Genomic DNA, 16,664 nt, shown 5'->3' with positions numbered 1-16,664 from the left:
CCAGGCTTGTGTCACTACAGGGGGATAGAAACCCCACAGGATGCCCTGTAAATGCAGAGAGACTTCCTGTTATTGTGTCCTTGCCATCGCCTTAGGGCTAGCCAGGAATGCTCATTTGTACAGGCACAAGGTGTATCAGACTGTTACTAGTCCCTGGGCCTCCGTTTCCTGGCTAATTGCCCATCAGATGTACATATGGTTGGAATACATAGGCTGCAGTAACTGTGCGATCGGCAGATGGTGCTTTCAAAAACAAGGGATGAATTATTCATTCTTGTTTCTATACTTCACAAAACCCGTGATCCACTCGTCTCCCATCAAATGTTCCATTCCCATTAGGCTCCGGGGAAAGCTGCGATACATATTACACAACAATTACGCAGGAATCCGCTTACAGATAAGGGAATATTATTTCTTATTGTGCACTTCGTGGTTATCGGCAAGGACTAGCCACGTATTAAAATCAATAAAGAATCTTGCTTATGTCGACACATGAACTAGGTCGATAATAGCATTAAGTCAACAATGGGAAGGTCGAGAGTTAAAAGGCCGTTATGAGTTTTTCACGGTTTTTCTCTTGCCAACATGTGCCGACAGGCGTTATTTCATTCATCCACTCCGGCGTGGTGGGAGAATAAAATAGTGTGCCGAGCACAGCAAGGAAAAGTGCCCGAAGCATGTTGAGCGCACCTGGTACACTTTGACGGTGCCCATGTCAACTATGGGGGTATTCAATCCCCCACAACGTTATTTCCGATTTTGGAAATAGCGTCAGGTGCCTATTTAATGTTTTCTTTCCCGACATCGTTGAAGCGGCATCTCGTCAGAACGGATCTGACTTTAAAAGCAGTCGGGGGCGTTCTGCTGAGAACGGCCATGAATTGTCAAGGTCATTGCCGTATCTTGACGACCCACGGGTGTTTCTTGTGGACAAGCCCCCTTTTCGGCGTTCGGCATACGGGCCAGAGTCATGACTGTCGCAGCATCAGAGAGAGTGAGACACAGTAAATGTACAACGGTTTGCAACGCGTTTCATGACAGAGAATTCACTTCATCAGAAAAGTGGTTGGGTGGTTCTATAAAGGGGATAGACACATTTCCAGCTTAATTGTCAATACTATTCCCTGTGTTACAGAACTGTAAATCTTCCTAAGTCTCAAAGTCAGTATCGTATCAATGTGTGAAAATAATAAGTTGTTTAACACAATATAATATACACACAATAGACAAGGATGGATAATTGATATGAAAAAGTGTCTTAGGTTTTTAGTATCCCAGTCTGCAAATGAAAAACACAGGTGCTTTATGGAATTTAAAACACCACTAAATAAATTGTCACCTGTTAAATAAACGAAAAGAAACAAATCGTATTTGGGAGACGTACCTCTGTAAAACAGCAGTGTTTGCGTGGTATCGCACTGCATATTGGGGGTTATTCTGCTTGAGTTACAAGGCTGCGAATTTGCAGCATTGCGAGTCCATCAAACCCGGCCTTTGCGGATGGTGGCCTGGCCGCCACCCATTCGCAAGGCAAACGGTAACATCCATTCGCAGCCTGGTGGGATCCGCCCCCATCATTCGATGGTCGGCGACCGTCAAATCATGGCAAAGGCTCACGCTTATGTAAGGTTGCCTCAGAGCAACCTTACAGGTGCGTGTCTGCTGGGGGGAAGTAGGCGGGCAGCTGACATCCGGTGATGTCAGCTGCCCGCCCCCCCGTCTGTCCATCATGCATCATGCTGGGCGTTTCCATATGGTAATGGTGCAGCCTGCCACCCCACACCCCCTCTCCGCCCCCCACCCGCAAGGTTGCCTGTGTGCACACGGCGAACAATCTGTTCGCCGTGGCCGCACGCAACAATCGCATGCACTTGTGCAGAAATGCGCATGCGCAATAAAAAACCATTGTGCGAACAAGCGGCACTTGCGAACGGACCTGAATAAGGTCCATAGTCTCTGTATATAATTAGTCACTGGACATATTGGAAGCTGCTCATGATGAAACTGGTGCTGCTGGTCCCATTCTGCTTATTCCTATATTTAGGAACAAGGTTATTCTTACCCTTTTCACATGCAACTCGGACCCGGGTTATTGCCGTGTTGCTGACGTGTCAACCTGGGTCTAGTTGCGGTGTGAAAGCACCAAAGCTTATGATCCAGGTCAAACCCGGGACGCCCACTGTATCCCTTTCACATCCCAGAAGCTAAACCCGGGTTTAACCCTTCTTATAACCCGGTGTTGATTTGTTGGGTTTCTCAACCATATACGGTTTGGTGCTTTCACACCGCACCTTGACCTGGTCATTACGTTAGCAACCCGGGTCTGACCCAGGTTATTTTAGTGATGTGAAAGGGGTATAATGGGTGACCTTTTACTCATCCAAACGTTGCTCAGCTCACAGTGGCATATTCTTGTTACCATGCGCTTATACTTACATTAATTGCACCCAAGATTATTTATATATGTTGGTTCCAGTGGTTTCTATAGAACGATATCCAGAAAGAGTTAGACCAGGTCCTATTACAGCAGTTCATGAGCAGAGGTGATGATGATAAGGTAGCAATAGATTTTCCTGCTTTCTCCTTACTAAACGCTATAGAGATCTGGGTTCTGGTGAGACCATCAGGCAGAGCTGGCACAGACTGGTACAGTCATTAACACACATTCCAGAACATATATTGTATTGGTACGTGTCTGTCTCAACACAAGCTACTTGTAACTGAGAATTATAGTCCTGAGTTTACCCAGCATTATGCTACTTATATAAAATGTTGGGCTACACGGATTGTTCTGTTGTGCATTATGTCACTGATATTATCTGCTAGGTGGTTTTTCCTTACACCTACATACAGTATATTGTAATTGCAGCTGTCTGCCAGCATTGCAGCCATACAGGGCTCCTGTTCCCAGATGGTTGCTGTGCTTGCTCTCACCAGTCCCTACAAATAGTCCTTAAGTAGCCAACTTGGGCCGACTTTCCTAATAACAGGGCAACTAGCACTGATTAGAAAAACCTTCCCACTGCCCTCATTCAATCTACAGATTGGCCAGTAGTGATACTCCTACCCAGGAGTTAAATAGTATTTTAAGGCCTATTTTAAGGTATTACATAGGTGTAAAATGCTAGAAAGTATAATTTTAGTAAAAAACTATGTCAAAAAGTGCTAAATAACCAGCCACACAAACCCGAGAGGAACCGTGCCCCAAATCCTTCCCTAAAACTGTACAATTGCACAAATGTTTACCTCATACTTGCCTGCTGTTTCCCACTGACACCCTAGCACAGCTGTGTTGTAATAAACAGCAGGACCCATATGATATTTGATTTACATTGGCCTACTAGTGAGAGAGATCACCATAGACAGCTAGAAAGTAAAAATGTGTCAGGAGAGTTAAGATGCCATAACAGACATCACGGGTGAAATGTAATAGGATGCGAGATTCAGAAAGTGAGAGATTTGGAAAGAAATCTCCAGTTTTTTTTAAAGTGGCAATCCTTTACACTGCAAACCTAGTTTGATTTTGCAGTGTAAATGATTGCCGCTTTAAAAAACCTGGAGATTTCTTTCCAAATCTCTCACTTTCCGAATCTCTCATCCTATTACATTTCACCCCACATGTGATACAATCAATAAATAATAAACAGATTTGTATTAAAAGATGAAGGTGATGTGTTTCATACATACTGTAGGGTGTATTTATTGCGGCCGGTGAGGGGGTTAAACGGTGGGGATCGACGAAAACAAGCGACCCTCGCTGTTTAACTCCCGCACCCGCTACTCGCCCTATTCAACGTTTCGGGGGAATCCTCACTGTCAGATGACAGAGAGGATTCCCCCAAACAGTGAGGCTCTTGGCTAATGCAGGGATTAGCCATGAGCCTAGTTGTGTTTATCCGCCGCATATGCCGTTCCCCCCTCGCTCCAACAAGCTAGCTTATGGGAAAACGGCGTGTGCAAGAGGTCGGTTGAATACTGACCCTGATCGCCGTCACAGCTCGCCCTCCGCATTGAATACTTCCGATAAAGTGATGTGATATATACAAAGTGATGTTTATCTTACCCTGGTATTATTAACCCTTTAACATATAGCAGTGATGTTTGCAGGTCAGCAGTTACATCAGTCATCCCGCTCAGACTAATGGCTTCTCACTATCAACTGTTAAAGGCCCCCCGCGAGAACCTGTACCACAGAGGACGGTGGGTGAAAGCAGATATAATGCATGTCTATGTCTATCTACTAGATATCTGCATGCTGTATCACAGTGCACTGGTGCGCCTAGATCAGGGGTGGGCATATATTTCAGCTGAGGGGCTGCTTAACAATATTCGTCGGCTTTCGGAGGCTGAACGCTGAATATTTCTCATTTAGTTCAAAAACTAATTTTGGGTACTTATGTAGTAACTGGGCTGCCGATTTTGAAATCGGGTCCATCGCATCGCATCGCACCCGACCATATCGCATGCGATGCGATGCGATGGACCCGATTTTTCCATAGGATTCAATGTTAAAATGGACTGAGTCCATTTCAACATGGAATTCAATGGGAAAAGGGGTCCTTTTCATACCCCTGCTATCCAAGTGGGCATGGAGTTGGATATAAACCTGTGGCGAGCGTATCGAGCCACCGAGCCCGAAGCGTGGCGAGCGTAGCGAGCCCCGCGAGGGGACAAAGAATACCGTCCCCTCGCCACGCTTCAGGCTCGGTGGCTCGCTACGCTCGCCACAGGTTTATATCCAACTCCATGCCCACTTGGATAGTAGGGGTATGAAAAGGACCCCTTTTTCCCATTGAATTCCATGTTAAAATGGACTCAGTCCATTTTAACATTGAATCCTATGGAAAAATCGGGTCATCGCATCGCATGCGATATGGTCGTATGCGATGCGATATCGCATCGCATCTGATTGTATGCCTTAACTTAAGGCATACAATCAAAAAATCGGCAGCCCAGATACTACATAAGTACCAAATTTTGTTATCGCTAGATAATTAGACGGTATTCAAACCGGGATTCCAACTGTAGGAACATCCCGACAGTCGGAATCCTGGGCCATTTTCGCACAGCTCAACTATAACTTGACAGTCAGAATTCATTGTTACGGCTGTCGAGTGTCGCAAAGTGGGCGTTTTGGCGAAAACTTCAGCGGATTGTTGAGAAACGCCTGTGAATTCAACAATCCACGTCCGTTTCGACAAAACAGATCCGACTTGTTTAAAAGTCGGATCTGTTTTGTCTTAATCTGCCAGTCGGAAATGGCAGCATTGAATAGCCGGGGGGGCGGGCTAGTTCCCTGGATTAAAAACCGCCCTTAGAATTGAGCCACAAGGCCTTTATACTAATAAGCCTGTCACTGGTTAATCACGTTTTAAATAGTTCGATAACAGCTTAAAATAGACCGTATATACATTTTTGAAAATCATTTTAAAAACGTCTGAGTGCGTAACCCTTTACATATATCTTCCTCCGGACAGGCGAATGATCTCCAGTTGGTTCGTGATGCTCTGCGCAGTCTAAGAAACAGCTTTAGTGGTCACGACCCTCAGCACCACACTATAGACAGCCTAGAACAGGGGATTTCCAGCTTGATGGACAGGCTACATGCCATTGAGAACCAGAGGAGGCAAGACAGGAAGGTAAGCTTCTCATGCAATGTTCTGCTTGGGCCACTTACATCAAATTGGCAGATACCAGTTATACACCAGTGACATTTACTATATATATTACAGTACTGTATTTGTCAATGGCTGGGGCATGGATGTGCTTGGCAGAAGAGGGTATCTGAGGACAAGATTACAGCACTGTCATGTGATGCTCACATCCAGTCCTGGAATGCCCTCTTCTGTTCGTGACTCCCTGATGTATATTCAGGGGCCCGGGTGTGCAGGATGCTGTGACAGTGGCCCCCTTTGTGCACATGATCAGGTGTAGTGACCCCTTTCCTGGTACCTGCCCCCCCATGTAATAAATCATTTACCCCTATTTTATTTTGTAGTCTAGAGGAAGGATGTCTGGAAATAAAGACCTAAATGAATACAGAGACTCCTGGCCTCCCAACTCTAGTAAGTAGAATATGAGTGCATTATTTCAGAAACGGTGTTTTTAATGACAAATCACTGTTGTTTTCCTTCTGCCAAATTATATGCACAAACAATAATAAATCTGTTTTGTTCCTTTTTGTTAAAATGTATAATGAAATCCCACCAATCCACATCTGTTTTACTTCTTTTGTTATAAATCAGCATAATGTTTGTGCACCCCCTAGTGGACGTTAGTAGTAAGTGCAGCCTCTCCTATTTTTCATGTCATTTTAATTTAACAAGACGCTGTAATATGAATACATACTGTAGGAGTTAGTTTCATAACAATAAAACAGATTACACATATAAATAAGAAACATGTTTAGTCACATTTATTGTACTGTGCAGGATTCCTTTCTAATAGAGCTGAGGCATTTGAACTAGTTCCGTGATGGTAAATGATTATATTTGATGTCATGGTATGTATCTGTTGGTGATGGTGCTGTAATCCTTATTTGCAGAAATGCCGCACTCACAAAGTGCCCCTGTAATGGGAAACAGTAATTCCTGCACCAAAGTGCTGTACTTCACTGACCGCTCGCTAACACCCTTTATGGTCAATATACCAAAGAGGTAAGACTCATTTACTGGCTCTGACTGTTGTCATGGTTACATATAGGGGGTCATTGTAACCCATACGCTCCCCTGCGCTCTCGCACAGAGGAGCGATGGTTTGCGACTGGGCATGTGCAGCCGCTGGGTGCGAGCAGATGTGGCAAGTTGCTTATTCGCCAGTCTGTTCACACCTAGCAGTGCGGACGGGGGGGGGCATGGGGGGTGGGCCATCATCATGCCCCTGTGCGATCTGCATACGATCTGCATGCGATTTTGACTATATAGTCAAAATCTAATGTCAAATCTCACCGTGTGTACACAGCATTAGATCTGCGAGCACTAGTAAAATAATAATAATAAAATTCAATGGTCGTGGACCATCGAATGATTTCTGCCCCGCACACAATCTGCAAATGGACGCAAAACACCCATTCGCATGCGTGTGGGGAAATTCGCGTTCATTGCGATTTTCCCAGCTTTGCGAGTCAATCAGAATGAACTCCATACATCCATGTTTTCCTGGGCCAGTCCCAGTGGTGGGTATTCTGTCCCAAGCAAGATATCGCCTATGTCAGCCATACTGCCTGGCTCTAAAAAGAAATATGGCGGTTGTACTTTGGGTAATCTATAATGATGATAAATTATTACCAATGGAACAAAGTCTGCCTTAAACTGAGTACGCAGTAGATGATGACGTTTGCACCCAGATGATCCGACTGACGTCACGACCCTGCAACGGCAAGGGCATGCGCATTTGACAATGCTACAGGAAGCTGAGCGACATGGGAAGCCATGCTGCATTTTGCAGCAGGACATCGCTAGGGATGTCTTCTGCCGGCCAGTTTAGCATTTTATTATGGCAAAAAAATGTTTTTACTTTCAAATGAAGTTAGAGCGGTATTCAATCCAGGATTCCAACTGCCGGAACGTCCCGACAGTTGGAATCCCGGGCTGTTTTTGCTCAGCTCGACAGAAACTCCATAGCCGTAATTGTTCCAACTGCCGAGTGTCGGAAAGTGGGCGTGTCGATGAAAACGGCGGCGGATTGTCCAAAAACGGCTGTGAATTTGACAATCTGCGGCTGTTACAGATAGAACAGATCTGACTTGTTTTAAAGTTGGTTCTGTTTTGTCAGAATCCGCCGTCAATGCTGTAGGAAATGGCAGCATTGAATAGGCGCTGGCGGAAATAGTGGCTGGGATTGAATACCCCCTTAAGGTGCCCATACACGGTACAATTGTTGGGTGCGATGAGATGCACGCTCCCATCACACATCTCATCTCACAGCTAAAAAAGTATGTGCTCCATATACTTTTGTACTAGATCTCATCTCATTGCATTGCAAAACCTATGCAATACAATGAGAAGCGATATTGTATACAATAATTGTACCATGTATGGGCACCTTAATACCCCTTTCACACCGCACTTGTTAAACGTATATTGCGGTTTTTTTCCATTTCAACACGTTTAAGGCTGCAGTGGGAAAGTGCCAGAGTTCATTTACCGGTTAAAGATAACCGGTATTTCAAAACGTTTAAAAAGCAGAGTCCTACGCGTTTCAGAGACGTTTTATATGCAGTGAGAATGGTTCTGAAACGGTATTTAGTAAAAACAACAGATTCCAGACCTGTAATAGGCTGGCCCCTGCGTTCTTCCTTGAAACGTGTTCAGGGGATTAAACGGGTTGACTGATGTGAATGGTATTTAAACGGTATTTAAAACGGTAATCTACTGCAATGTGAAGACTCAGACCCGTTTTAAATACCATTTCAAAATACCGGTTTTCAAAACGTTTAGGCAGTGTAAAAGTGGTATAAGTCTTTAAAGCTGGGTACCCACTAGGATGACTGTCCATCAACCTATCTAACAATTAGTACATACTCACTTACCGATCATCAGCCCAATGTGTTTTGTCTGATGTCACCTCTGGCATGACCGATGGAATGCATCGCTGAACGATGATGTTTAGAGACATATCGGGCACACAACTGCCAGATATGAGATGATATATTATAGACTCATATGTTGTTGTCTTTACAGGTTAGTTGCAGTAAGTCATGAATCGTATTATACGTTTTTGTTGCAGTATTGAGTGAGATTGATAATGGAAATAAGTGACATTAGGAAACCATTTACCACAGATCTCCTTTTTGTTACTATGTCTGCAGGTTAGGGGAGGTTACACTGAGGGATTTCAAGATAGCCATTGACAGAGAAGGAAACCACAGATACCACTTCAAGTCCCTGGATCCAGAATTTGGAACGGTGAAAGAAGAGGTAGGTAATCTGTAGGGTGACCAAGTCATCCCTTTAATCCGGGACACATATTAATTACACAGGTTCTGTGGCAGTTAAAACCAGGTGAAATGGAGTCTTGAGGTGCGGCAGTTTAAAACCAGGTGAAAGCCAGCCACAGAACCTGTGTAATTAATATGTGTCCCGGATTAAAGGGATGAGTTGGTCACCCTAGTAATCTGAGAACTTCCTTCTGTAACTATCTGAGGCCAGGGGATAGAATTTCGGGTACACAAAGAGTGATATGGACGATATATTGTTTTGACAGGGATCGGATCGATATATCGCTCTATATCGCCTAATGCAGAGGTTCTTAACCTCGGTCCTCAAGGACCCCCAACAGTGCACGTTTTCACCCGGCAGGTGCACTCATTACTCACTGACACATTTTAAAAGATCCAGGTAGGGCTAATTATTTACCTGTGATTCTGTGTGGAGACCTGGAAAACATGCACTGTGTGGGGTCCTTGAGGACCGAGGTTGAGCACCACTAGCCTAATGTGTACCCATCCATACACTAGTTACCAGTTCTGATCCATTGTAACATTATGTCCTGGTTATAATTGCCACCTCTGTCTATTCCTATTCTTACAAGGTGTTTCATGATGACGACTTAATTCCAGGCTGGGAGGGCAAAATAGTGGCATGGGTGGAAGAAGACCATGGAAGTACCTGAATAAAACCCCTCTCCCTTGTGTGGGTAACTCCTAACGTCTTGAAGCAAAGAAAAGACAAATGATGAACTTACGGAATGGATTTGGATATATTTCTCATGCTGCCAAAAGAGGTCCCTGTGGGCACCACAAACACTGATAACTTTATTTATACTGGACAAGAGAGCAAGGGACGGATTGCAGAGATTGCGCTATCACATTCCGAGTATTTACGGCACATTCAAGAGCAGCCTTTCTGGACGTTGCAGCTCACTGAGTAGCTGGTCTGAGATGTGTGGAGATCACGAGCTGGGTGTGGACATCTTTTTGATGGAGATATTTTAGTTTTTTTTTTAAAGGTGTAAAATTGTTGCCTCTTACTCAAACCGTGAAGTGTTTCCATTTCTTCTGTATGGAATGGGCACATACCAGGTCTCTTATACTGATACTGTTTGTGATAAGCATGTACCCTGTGGACATCCTTATTAGTAGCTCACACTAACATCACATCCTGATGCCATGACAGGAGTATCATTCATTGTCCTGTTACGGATAGTGATAAAGGTTTACACTCAGATAAATGTAAGTGTCTGATATAAATATAATGTATTACAGCTTCGGAGAGGAAGGAAGGTAAGCCATCGCAGATAGTAGAAAGTAGCCTATTCTCTAAATACCTATGTAATTAATCACCCAGCAATGTGTGGTACTCCAGCTGCTGTTGGACTACATATGCCAGCATGCCCTGCCACAGTTTTAGGAGCCCCTAACACCAAGGCATGCTGGGATGTGTAGTCCAACTGCAGTGTGGTGCCATACGTTGCCTAACGCTGATGTAAGAGGTGATGGTATATGCAATTATAGGGATTATTTACTTTCAAAAATATTTTTTTCTAAATATTATATTCCATAACGAATAATAGCTGGATCCTGAGAGATCTTTCCTTGGAATCCTGCAAACCTTTGTATTTAGCTGGATCCCAGAACTTGTACATAACCAAGATGGCTGCCGCTCAGGTCTGACAGTGACAGTGCTACCGATTCAAAGCTGCTCAAGACAGGTCCGAATTTGGTGATGGTTGGGGTCTGCGCACGCTTATTGTCGCCAATACACCACATGTGCAGGCCCCGTCTGCGAGCGCCTTCGGCTAATTTCTTCTTTGTGGAGGTGCTCACAGCCTGAGTGACAGGCAGGGGGGTGTTTCTGGGTGGACCCCCAGCGTTTCATGGGGTGGAAGATGGTGCCGGCGCTCGCCCCAATTTCGCGCCGCTAGACTCCGATCACATGCTGCCCAGCGAGCAAGTCTGAATCGGCAGCAATAACCTGTAAAAGTTTTACGTTTATATCCAGAGTCTAAGAACCATAATGGAGGAGATAGAAGCTGTCAGAAAACTACTTATGTAATAATACGGTGGGGGAGCAATTCTTTCCTGTTACCATACTAACCATGTACAGTATCTGTCATATAGTGGATTATGTAGGGTATGAAATGAGTAGGTTATACAATACAGGCGGATGAATGGATACTTCATTTGCGCCCTACATTACTTATGGCTACACTATTCATTGCTGTGCTTGGAGCCTGGGCACACTGGGAACAGATGCCGGTCTCTGAGGTATGTGTCCGTCTGCTTGCACTGCTCTCTCAAGTATCCCTACAGCACTGCTTTCATACATTTCATCGTGTAATGGTACCTTACGATACTTAAGTTAAAGGTTGACTGCTTGTTGTGAAGCGTTTTCAGGGAGAACATTATTTCCACAAAGCGTAAAGTAGCATTGAAAGGTCTTTAATCTCGACCCTCGGCTCAATTCTGTAGGATATTTCCTATAAAGCCAACAAAGGCTGTCCCATAGTGCTTTGCATCTATTGCCACCATGCATGGATGGTCTGGCTTGCTCATATCAGTGTCCATTCTGTCCCTGCTCTCTCAGCAGACACTTCCGGAAGCTCAGTGTACATCAGCACTTCCTTATAATACTACTTTCATTCAACTTTTCAGCTATCGCCTTAAAATATTATGACTTATAATATGTCTAAATTACATGTTGGGTTTCCATTTGGCAAAGGGCAACTAGAAATGAACCCCTAAACTAGATTTAACACTGGGCATATGTTGTACTTCTTCCATAGCACGCTGCAAACGTTAGCACCTGGTCCTATGCCTCTGCTCGCTATGTTGGGAATCCTGACAGTGGTGCAGATATTGGAATGCAGAACTACTGCAGATTTGGCACTGTGCTTTGGTGTTGTGTGTTAATGATACATAGGATTATACCATCTGAGAGGTGCTTGTCTGCATTTATCATATTATTATTACCCACAGACACACACCCTAACATTGCGGGAGGAAATCGGAATGCCCGGAGTAAACCACTTACATGAGTAGAACATACAAACCCCACACAGATATTGCACTGTTCAGAATGTACCCTACAGCCCAGCACTGAGAGGTAGCAATGCTAACCACTGTACCGCCATGCCATCCTTATCCTGACTACCTCATACTTTGTTCCTGTCTGCTGCTATAATCATTATATGACATTAGTGGGAAGTCCCGTGAAAGTGTTCATCAAACCATTTCATATCATTCCTGTACAAACTGCTGCTATGAAATCCTGCTATACCTCATACATACAGTCTCTTCTCGTCTCCATGGCGGTATTATAAACCAAAAACATAATAATACATCACACAAACTATAAATTCATGTTATACATAGGTTGTGTTTAAGGGTAATTCTCAGTAAAAACTAGGGATGTGCAGGGTCGGATTTACCCAGATCTCAAAATGGGATCTTATTGGCTATCGGCTATGACATGTTTTGACTCCAAACATGTGACAGCCAGATAGCCAATAAGTTTTGATATCCGGGTAAATTCGGACCTGCACATCCCTAGTAAAAACTAGTTTTCTCCTCCTGTCATGGGCAACAGGCTGCGCTTTGATGTTCCTGGCATGATTCTGGCGAAATCGTTGCTAGATTTAATCATCAATTACATCGAAACCAGGACATTTTTGCTTGAAATTAATTGCAGTGGCTAGTAAATTGCAGCCTCTTACATACTGTATGGGACAGTTCCTTATTATAGGACTTTTTTCCATCCTTACTTTGATGTCTGGAGCTGATCCACCTAACAGCCATTTCCGGGACCTGAACGCTCCTTCTGTACTACAATCTGCGAGGTGTGTTTCATTGGCTAGGAAAACATAACTGGAGTTCTCCTTTGTATGTGTGTGTTCCTGTGTTGGATACATAGGCATTCTCATAAGATAAAATGATTGCACTAAGCTCTTTCCGACATAACTAAAGAAACCCATGCATCAACAATCAATCAATCGGCACAAATCTGCATTGTGCTGTTGATTGTGCGACAAAATAGGCAATGTTGGAAATACAAAATAGGCAATGTTACCTGAATTGCCGATTTCAGTGCTGGAGCTAGTGAGTGGTTGGCCAGGTGCAAAACTACAATTTGGGCCTCCTCCTCCACTGCCACCATTACAGCAGTGGGTGACAGCATTTGGCGTCCTTAGTCCTCAGGGGCCCTGGTGCAATGTGCCTGCTGGACCAATGGTAGTTCCGCCTCTGGACAATTTGGACCCTACAATGGCCATAATCGTCGAGTCAAGAATTCTATCAATGAATTTGGCCGATCAATAGAGAATCAGGCTGTTTTATGTTTGGGCTGCTTCTGCCAAATATATCTACAATTACTAGCCTTTTGTTGTACAGGTATTTAGAAAATATACAACATTAGCATAAAGGAGCCCATACACGGTCCGTTGTGTAGGGCTCCATTCTGTACTATGCGATGCGCGCTCCTGCGCATCACATAGTACGGTACAAAAAGTATGTGCTGCACATACTTTTTGTACTAGGTACACATCGGATCGGATCGCAGTGCATGCACACTGCATGCACTAGGAATCCGATGTGTGCTAATTAAGTCCCAAACGGATCCCTTAAACGGACCGTGTATGGGCTGCTTAAGTTATATTGGCCTTTCTGATTGCAGATGGGAAAATAACCATTAACACAAGAAGTAGCCCATATAAAGGATAGGCATTTACACTGTACCATTACAATTTAGGTATATATTGCGTGACTGTAAGTCTGGACACATTCGTACACTCTTATGCATTGGTAGCAATAGGTTCATAATGTGGTGGCCACTTGGGTGATGTTGTATGACACAGCGGTCAGACCATATGGGGATAAAGTGCCTGAACACTCTGCAACTTCTAGTTTTTGGAAAGTTTGAAGGAATATTGTTCTTTAAATATTTTTACCTTCCATGTTCAATATGAATTTTGTATTTTCATTAGATATTGTGGTGTGTGTTTTGTTGGCTGCCATGTCAAGAGTCCATTTAAGAATCCTGGAATTGCTGTGTTTATCAGTATTGGAAAAGCCAACATTGTAATTTAAGTAGTAGAATGATAAATATTATATATACATTTCACAGTATTGTTTTATGGTTTGGTCTTGATGCACCTAGTCCTTAAGCAGACAATTACACCTGCACCAATCCTACAGTACTTTTAAGGAGGGGTATCTTAGTTAAACAACAAATACAATATATACCATGTATTTAATATTGTATAGATTACTTTGTTCAATTATATTTTGTATAAGTCTAGCTTTTCATTATGGTGTCTGATATTTTAAGTTGAATCTTGTAGAACAGAGGTGGCCAAACCAGTCCTTGAGATCTACCAACGGTCCAGCTGTAGTAATTACTAACTGTCACATTTTCAAACCTACTGCATTCATTCCTACTATAGATCCACAGGTTGCCTGAAAAACACGAACTGTTGGTAGACCGTGGGGACAGGTTTGGCCACCCCTGTTGTAGAGTATACTGTCAGGTGCTATGTTTCAACAATGAAACAACACTAGGCTGAGTCATACTTGCCTACCTGACCCTCTCTGTTTCTTGACCTCCATGGTAATGTATGATTGCCATCACCTGTGGGGAGCTAGGTAATTGATAAGAAAGGTGTTTCACCACAGGTGCTGGCAATCATACATCACCAGGAGAGTCCAGGAACAGAGCATTTTTTTCCTTGAAGGAGAGGGTCAGGTAGGCAAGTGTGGGCTGAGTGGGAAAGGCCATTTTCACAAATAAAAATACATTCACATGGCTGTTTTCTCTGATTCCATTCCCTGGGTTTAGGCTGCTCCTCACAATAACTATGGCCCTTATTCTGCTTGGTGCGGTAATATCCGCGTGTGTTCGTGCTGCCGATGTTTTGTGTCTGCGCATGTACAGAGGCGTCTCTGCGCATGTGCGAGCGGGACGCACGGCCACTTTCCACATGAAATGTGTACACTACGAACAGGGGGTGGAGAGGGGTGTGAAGGGCTGTTTGGGCTCATTACCATATGTTTACACCCCGCGTTTCATGGGCGTTCCCATGCAAACGCTGGGCGGACGTATGGTAATGCGGCCGTGACGCTCGTGTAGGGGGCGGACATATGACATCGCCGGATGTCAGCTGCCCGCCCAGATCCCTGCTTTTGCACAGAGAAATGCCCGTGTGGTCTGAGGTTGCGGGAGCTGGTGGACCACTCGGTCCTGCATTCGATGGTCTGCGACCATCGAATGATGGGGGAGGTTCCCTGAGATGGAGGAGGTGTATTCATGAGAAATACACGTGCGGTCCGTTCGGACAGCTTCTTACCGCGTACGGACGGAGTTGGCGATCCGTATGGAAGGCGGGGTTTAGGACGCACGGTGCTGGCCGCATATTCGGATCTGGCCGCACCGATCAGAATAAGGGCCTATATGAGGAGGCACTCGGCGGCCATCTTTGTGTATATCGCAGTCCCGTGAAACAACAGCACAAATGTAACCATTTTATTGGCTTCTTTTTGTTTATTTACAAAAACCACTGAGAATTTTTTTTTTATTTAACTACGTTTAGAAGATATATTATTATATTATTTTAAACAGGATACGGTCGCTATGAAGGACAACATGCATTTGGTCGACCTTTACTAAATGTCGACAGGGCTTAGATCAACACAGGAAATAGGTCGACAGGGTTGGAAGGTCGACCCAAACATTAGGTCGACAATGGAAAGGTCAAAAGGGTGAGATGTGCACAGCAAACACTGTTTATCCATTCCTACCCTCCGTGAGTGTGCATACCCCTCGCTGGGTTCTCTATGACTTAAGACTGCTTTTGTTTGTTTTTTTAAAGAAAAATTCCATTGTTTTTATTTTATTGTAATGCATACTATTTGTATAACGATGTAATTATTTAAAAAAAAAATGTTTTTTTGTTGCTGTCAGAGTTGTGTCTATTTTTTCACTGGTAAAAACCTTTCTATGGCGTCCTGTACCTACCGTAGCAGGCGAACACTTCTGTACATGACTTGTATGTTTATAACTGTTTAATGCCTCAAGTTCGTATGGAGCAAATTTCACTATTAGCTTTATTTTATTATTAAAATTGGGAATGGTTAAAATCCCATAATTGTACAAAAATAGTATATGTGATTCCACTTGATGGCCTATTCTGTATATACAGTAAAGATGAATGCATATCAAATTATTTGTGCTGCCTCATTATTATAGAAGCGCGGACACTCTCATTATTCGCTGTCACTATACAAATCTCACAGATAAACGTGAGGTATCGCACTGGTTTATTGTATTGTCTGATTATGTGTTAAGTACTGCTGGTGAAACTAAAGCGTGTGTAGAGTAAGCTCGTGGAGATCTGGTGCTGTACACCGAGAGCTGTGTAATTGTGGCCCCAGCCAAAACTGAACAAAGCCGTGATTCAGGCGTACATCAGAGGGAGTCATTTACTTCACCAATCCCCATCCACTTGCCACCTGGGCCTTCCACTCCAGAATCTCCAAGTGGAAAGTCTGATTTGGTAGCTTAATAAGATATGCACCAAAACCGTGTAAATGCCAATGCTCCACAAACAGTAGAGGTGGGGAAAGGGGGAATTGGGAGTGCACAAGTTGCACTCAATAAATGTGAAAATTTATAACAGGCAATAACTGGGTATTAATGATTCATTCCACAGTAAACAAGAGGTGTGGAGGTGCA

At 43.8% G+C, this 16,664-nt stretch overlaps 1 protein-coding gene across 3 annotated transcripts in view; it reads left to right on the top strand.

Annotated features, from left to right (window-relative positions):
- The window catches only part of DIXDC1 (DIX domain containing 1), a 125,460-nt gene extending 109,308 nt beyond the window's left edge, over nucleotides 1-16,152 (top strand). For 2 of the 3 annotated variants that reach the window (XM_083163213.1, XM_083163212.1), the window contains exons 14-19: nucleotides 4,108-4,200; nucleotides 5,478-5,639; nucleotides 5,999-6,065; nucleotides 6,545-6,656; nucleotides 8,810-8,918; nucleotides 9,532-16,152. In XM_083163213.1, the coding sequence (XP_083019339.1) occupies nucleotides 4,108-4,200; nucleotides 5,478-5,639; nucleotides 5,999-6,065; nucleotides 6,545-6,656; nucleotides 8,810-8,918; nucleotides 9,532-9,612 (624 nt within the window). In that variant the 3' untranslated portion in view covers nucleotides 9,613-16,152. Of the gene's footprint in view, nucleotides 1-4,095; nucleotides 4,201-5,477; nucleotides 5,640-5,998; nucleotides 6,066-6,544; nucleotides 6,657-8,809; nucleotides 8,919-9,531 lie in introns of those variants that run through there. The other variant, XM_083163214.1, reaches the window with a different exon arrangement.
- The last annotated feature ends 512 nt before the right edge of the window (nucleotides 16,153-16,664 follow it).

The sequence above is a fragment of the Crinia signifera genome, chromosome 19, assembly GCF_055691185.1.
Source record: "Crinia signifera chromosome 19, ASM5569118v1, whole genome shotgun sequence".
NCBI classification, from domain to species: domain Eukaryota; kingdom Metazoa; phylum Chordata; class Amphibia; order Anura; family Myobatrachidae; genus Crinia; species Crinia signifera.
This window is presented reverse-complemented; position numbering and strand designations above follow the sequence as displayed.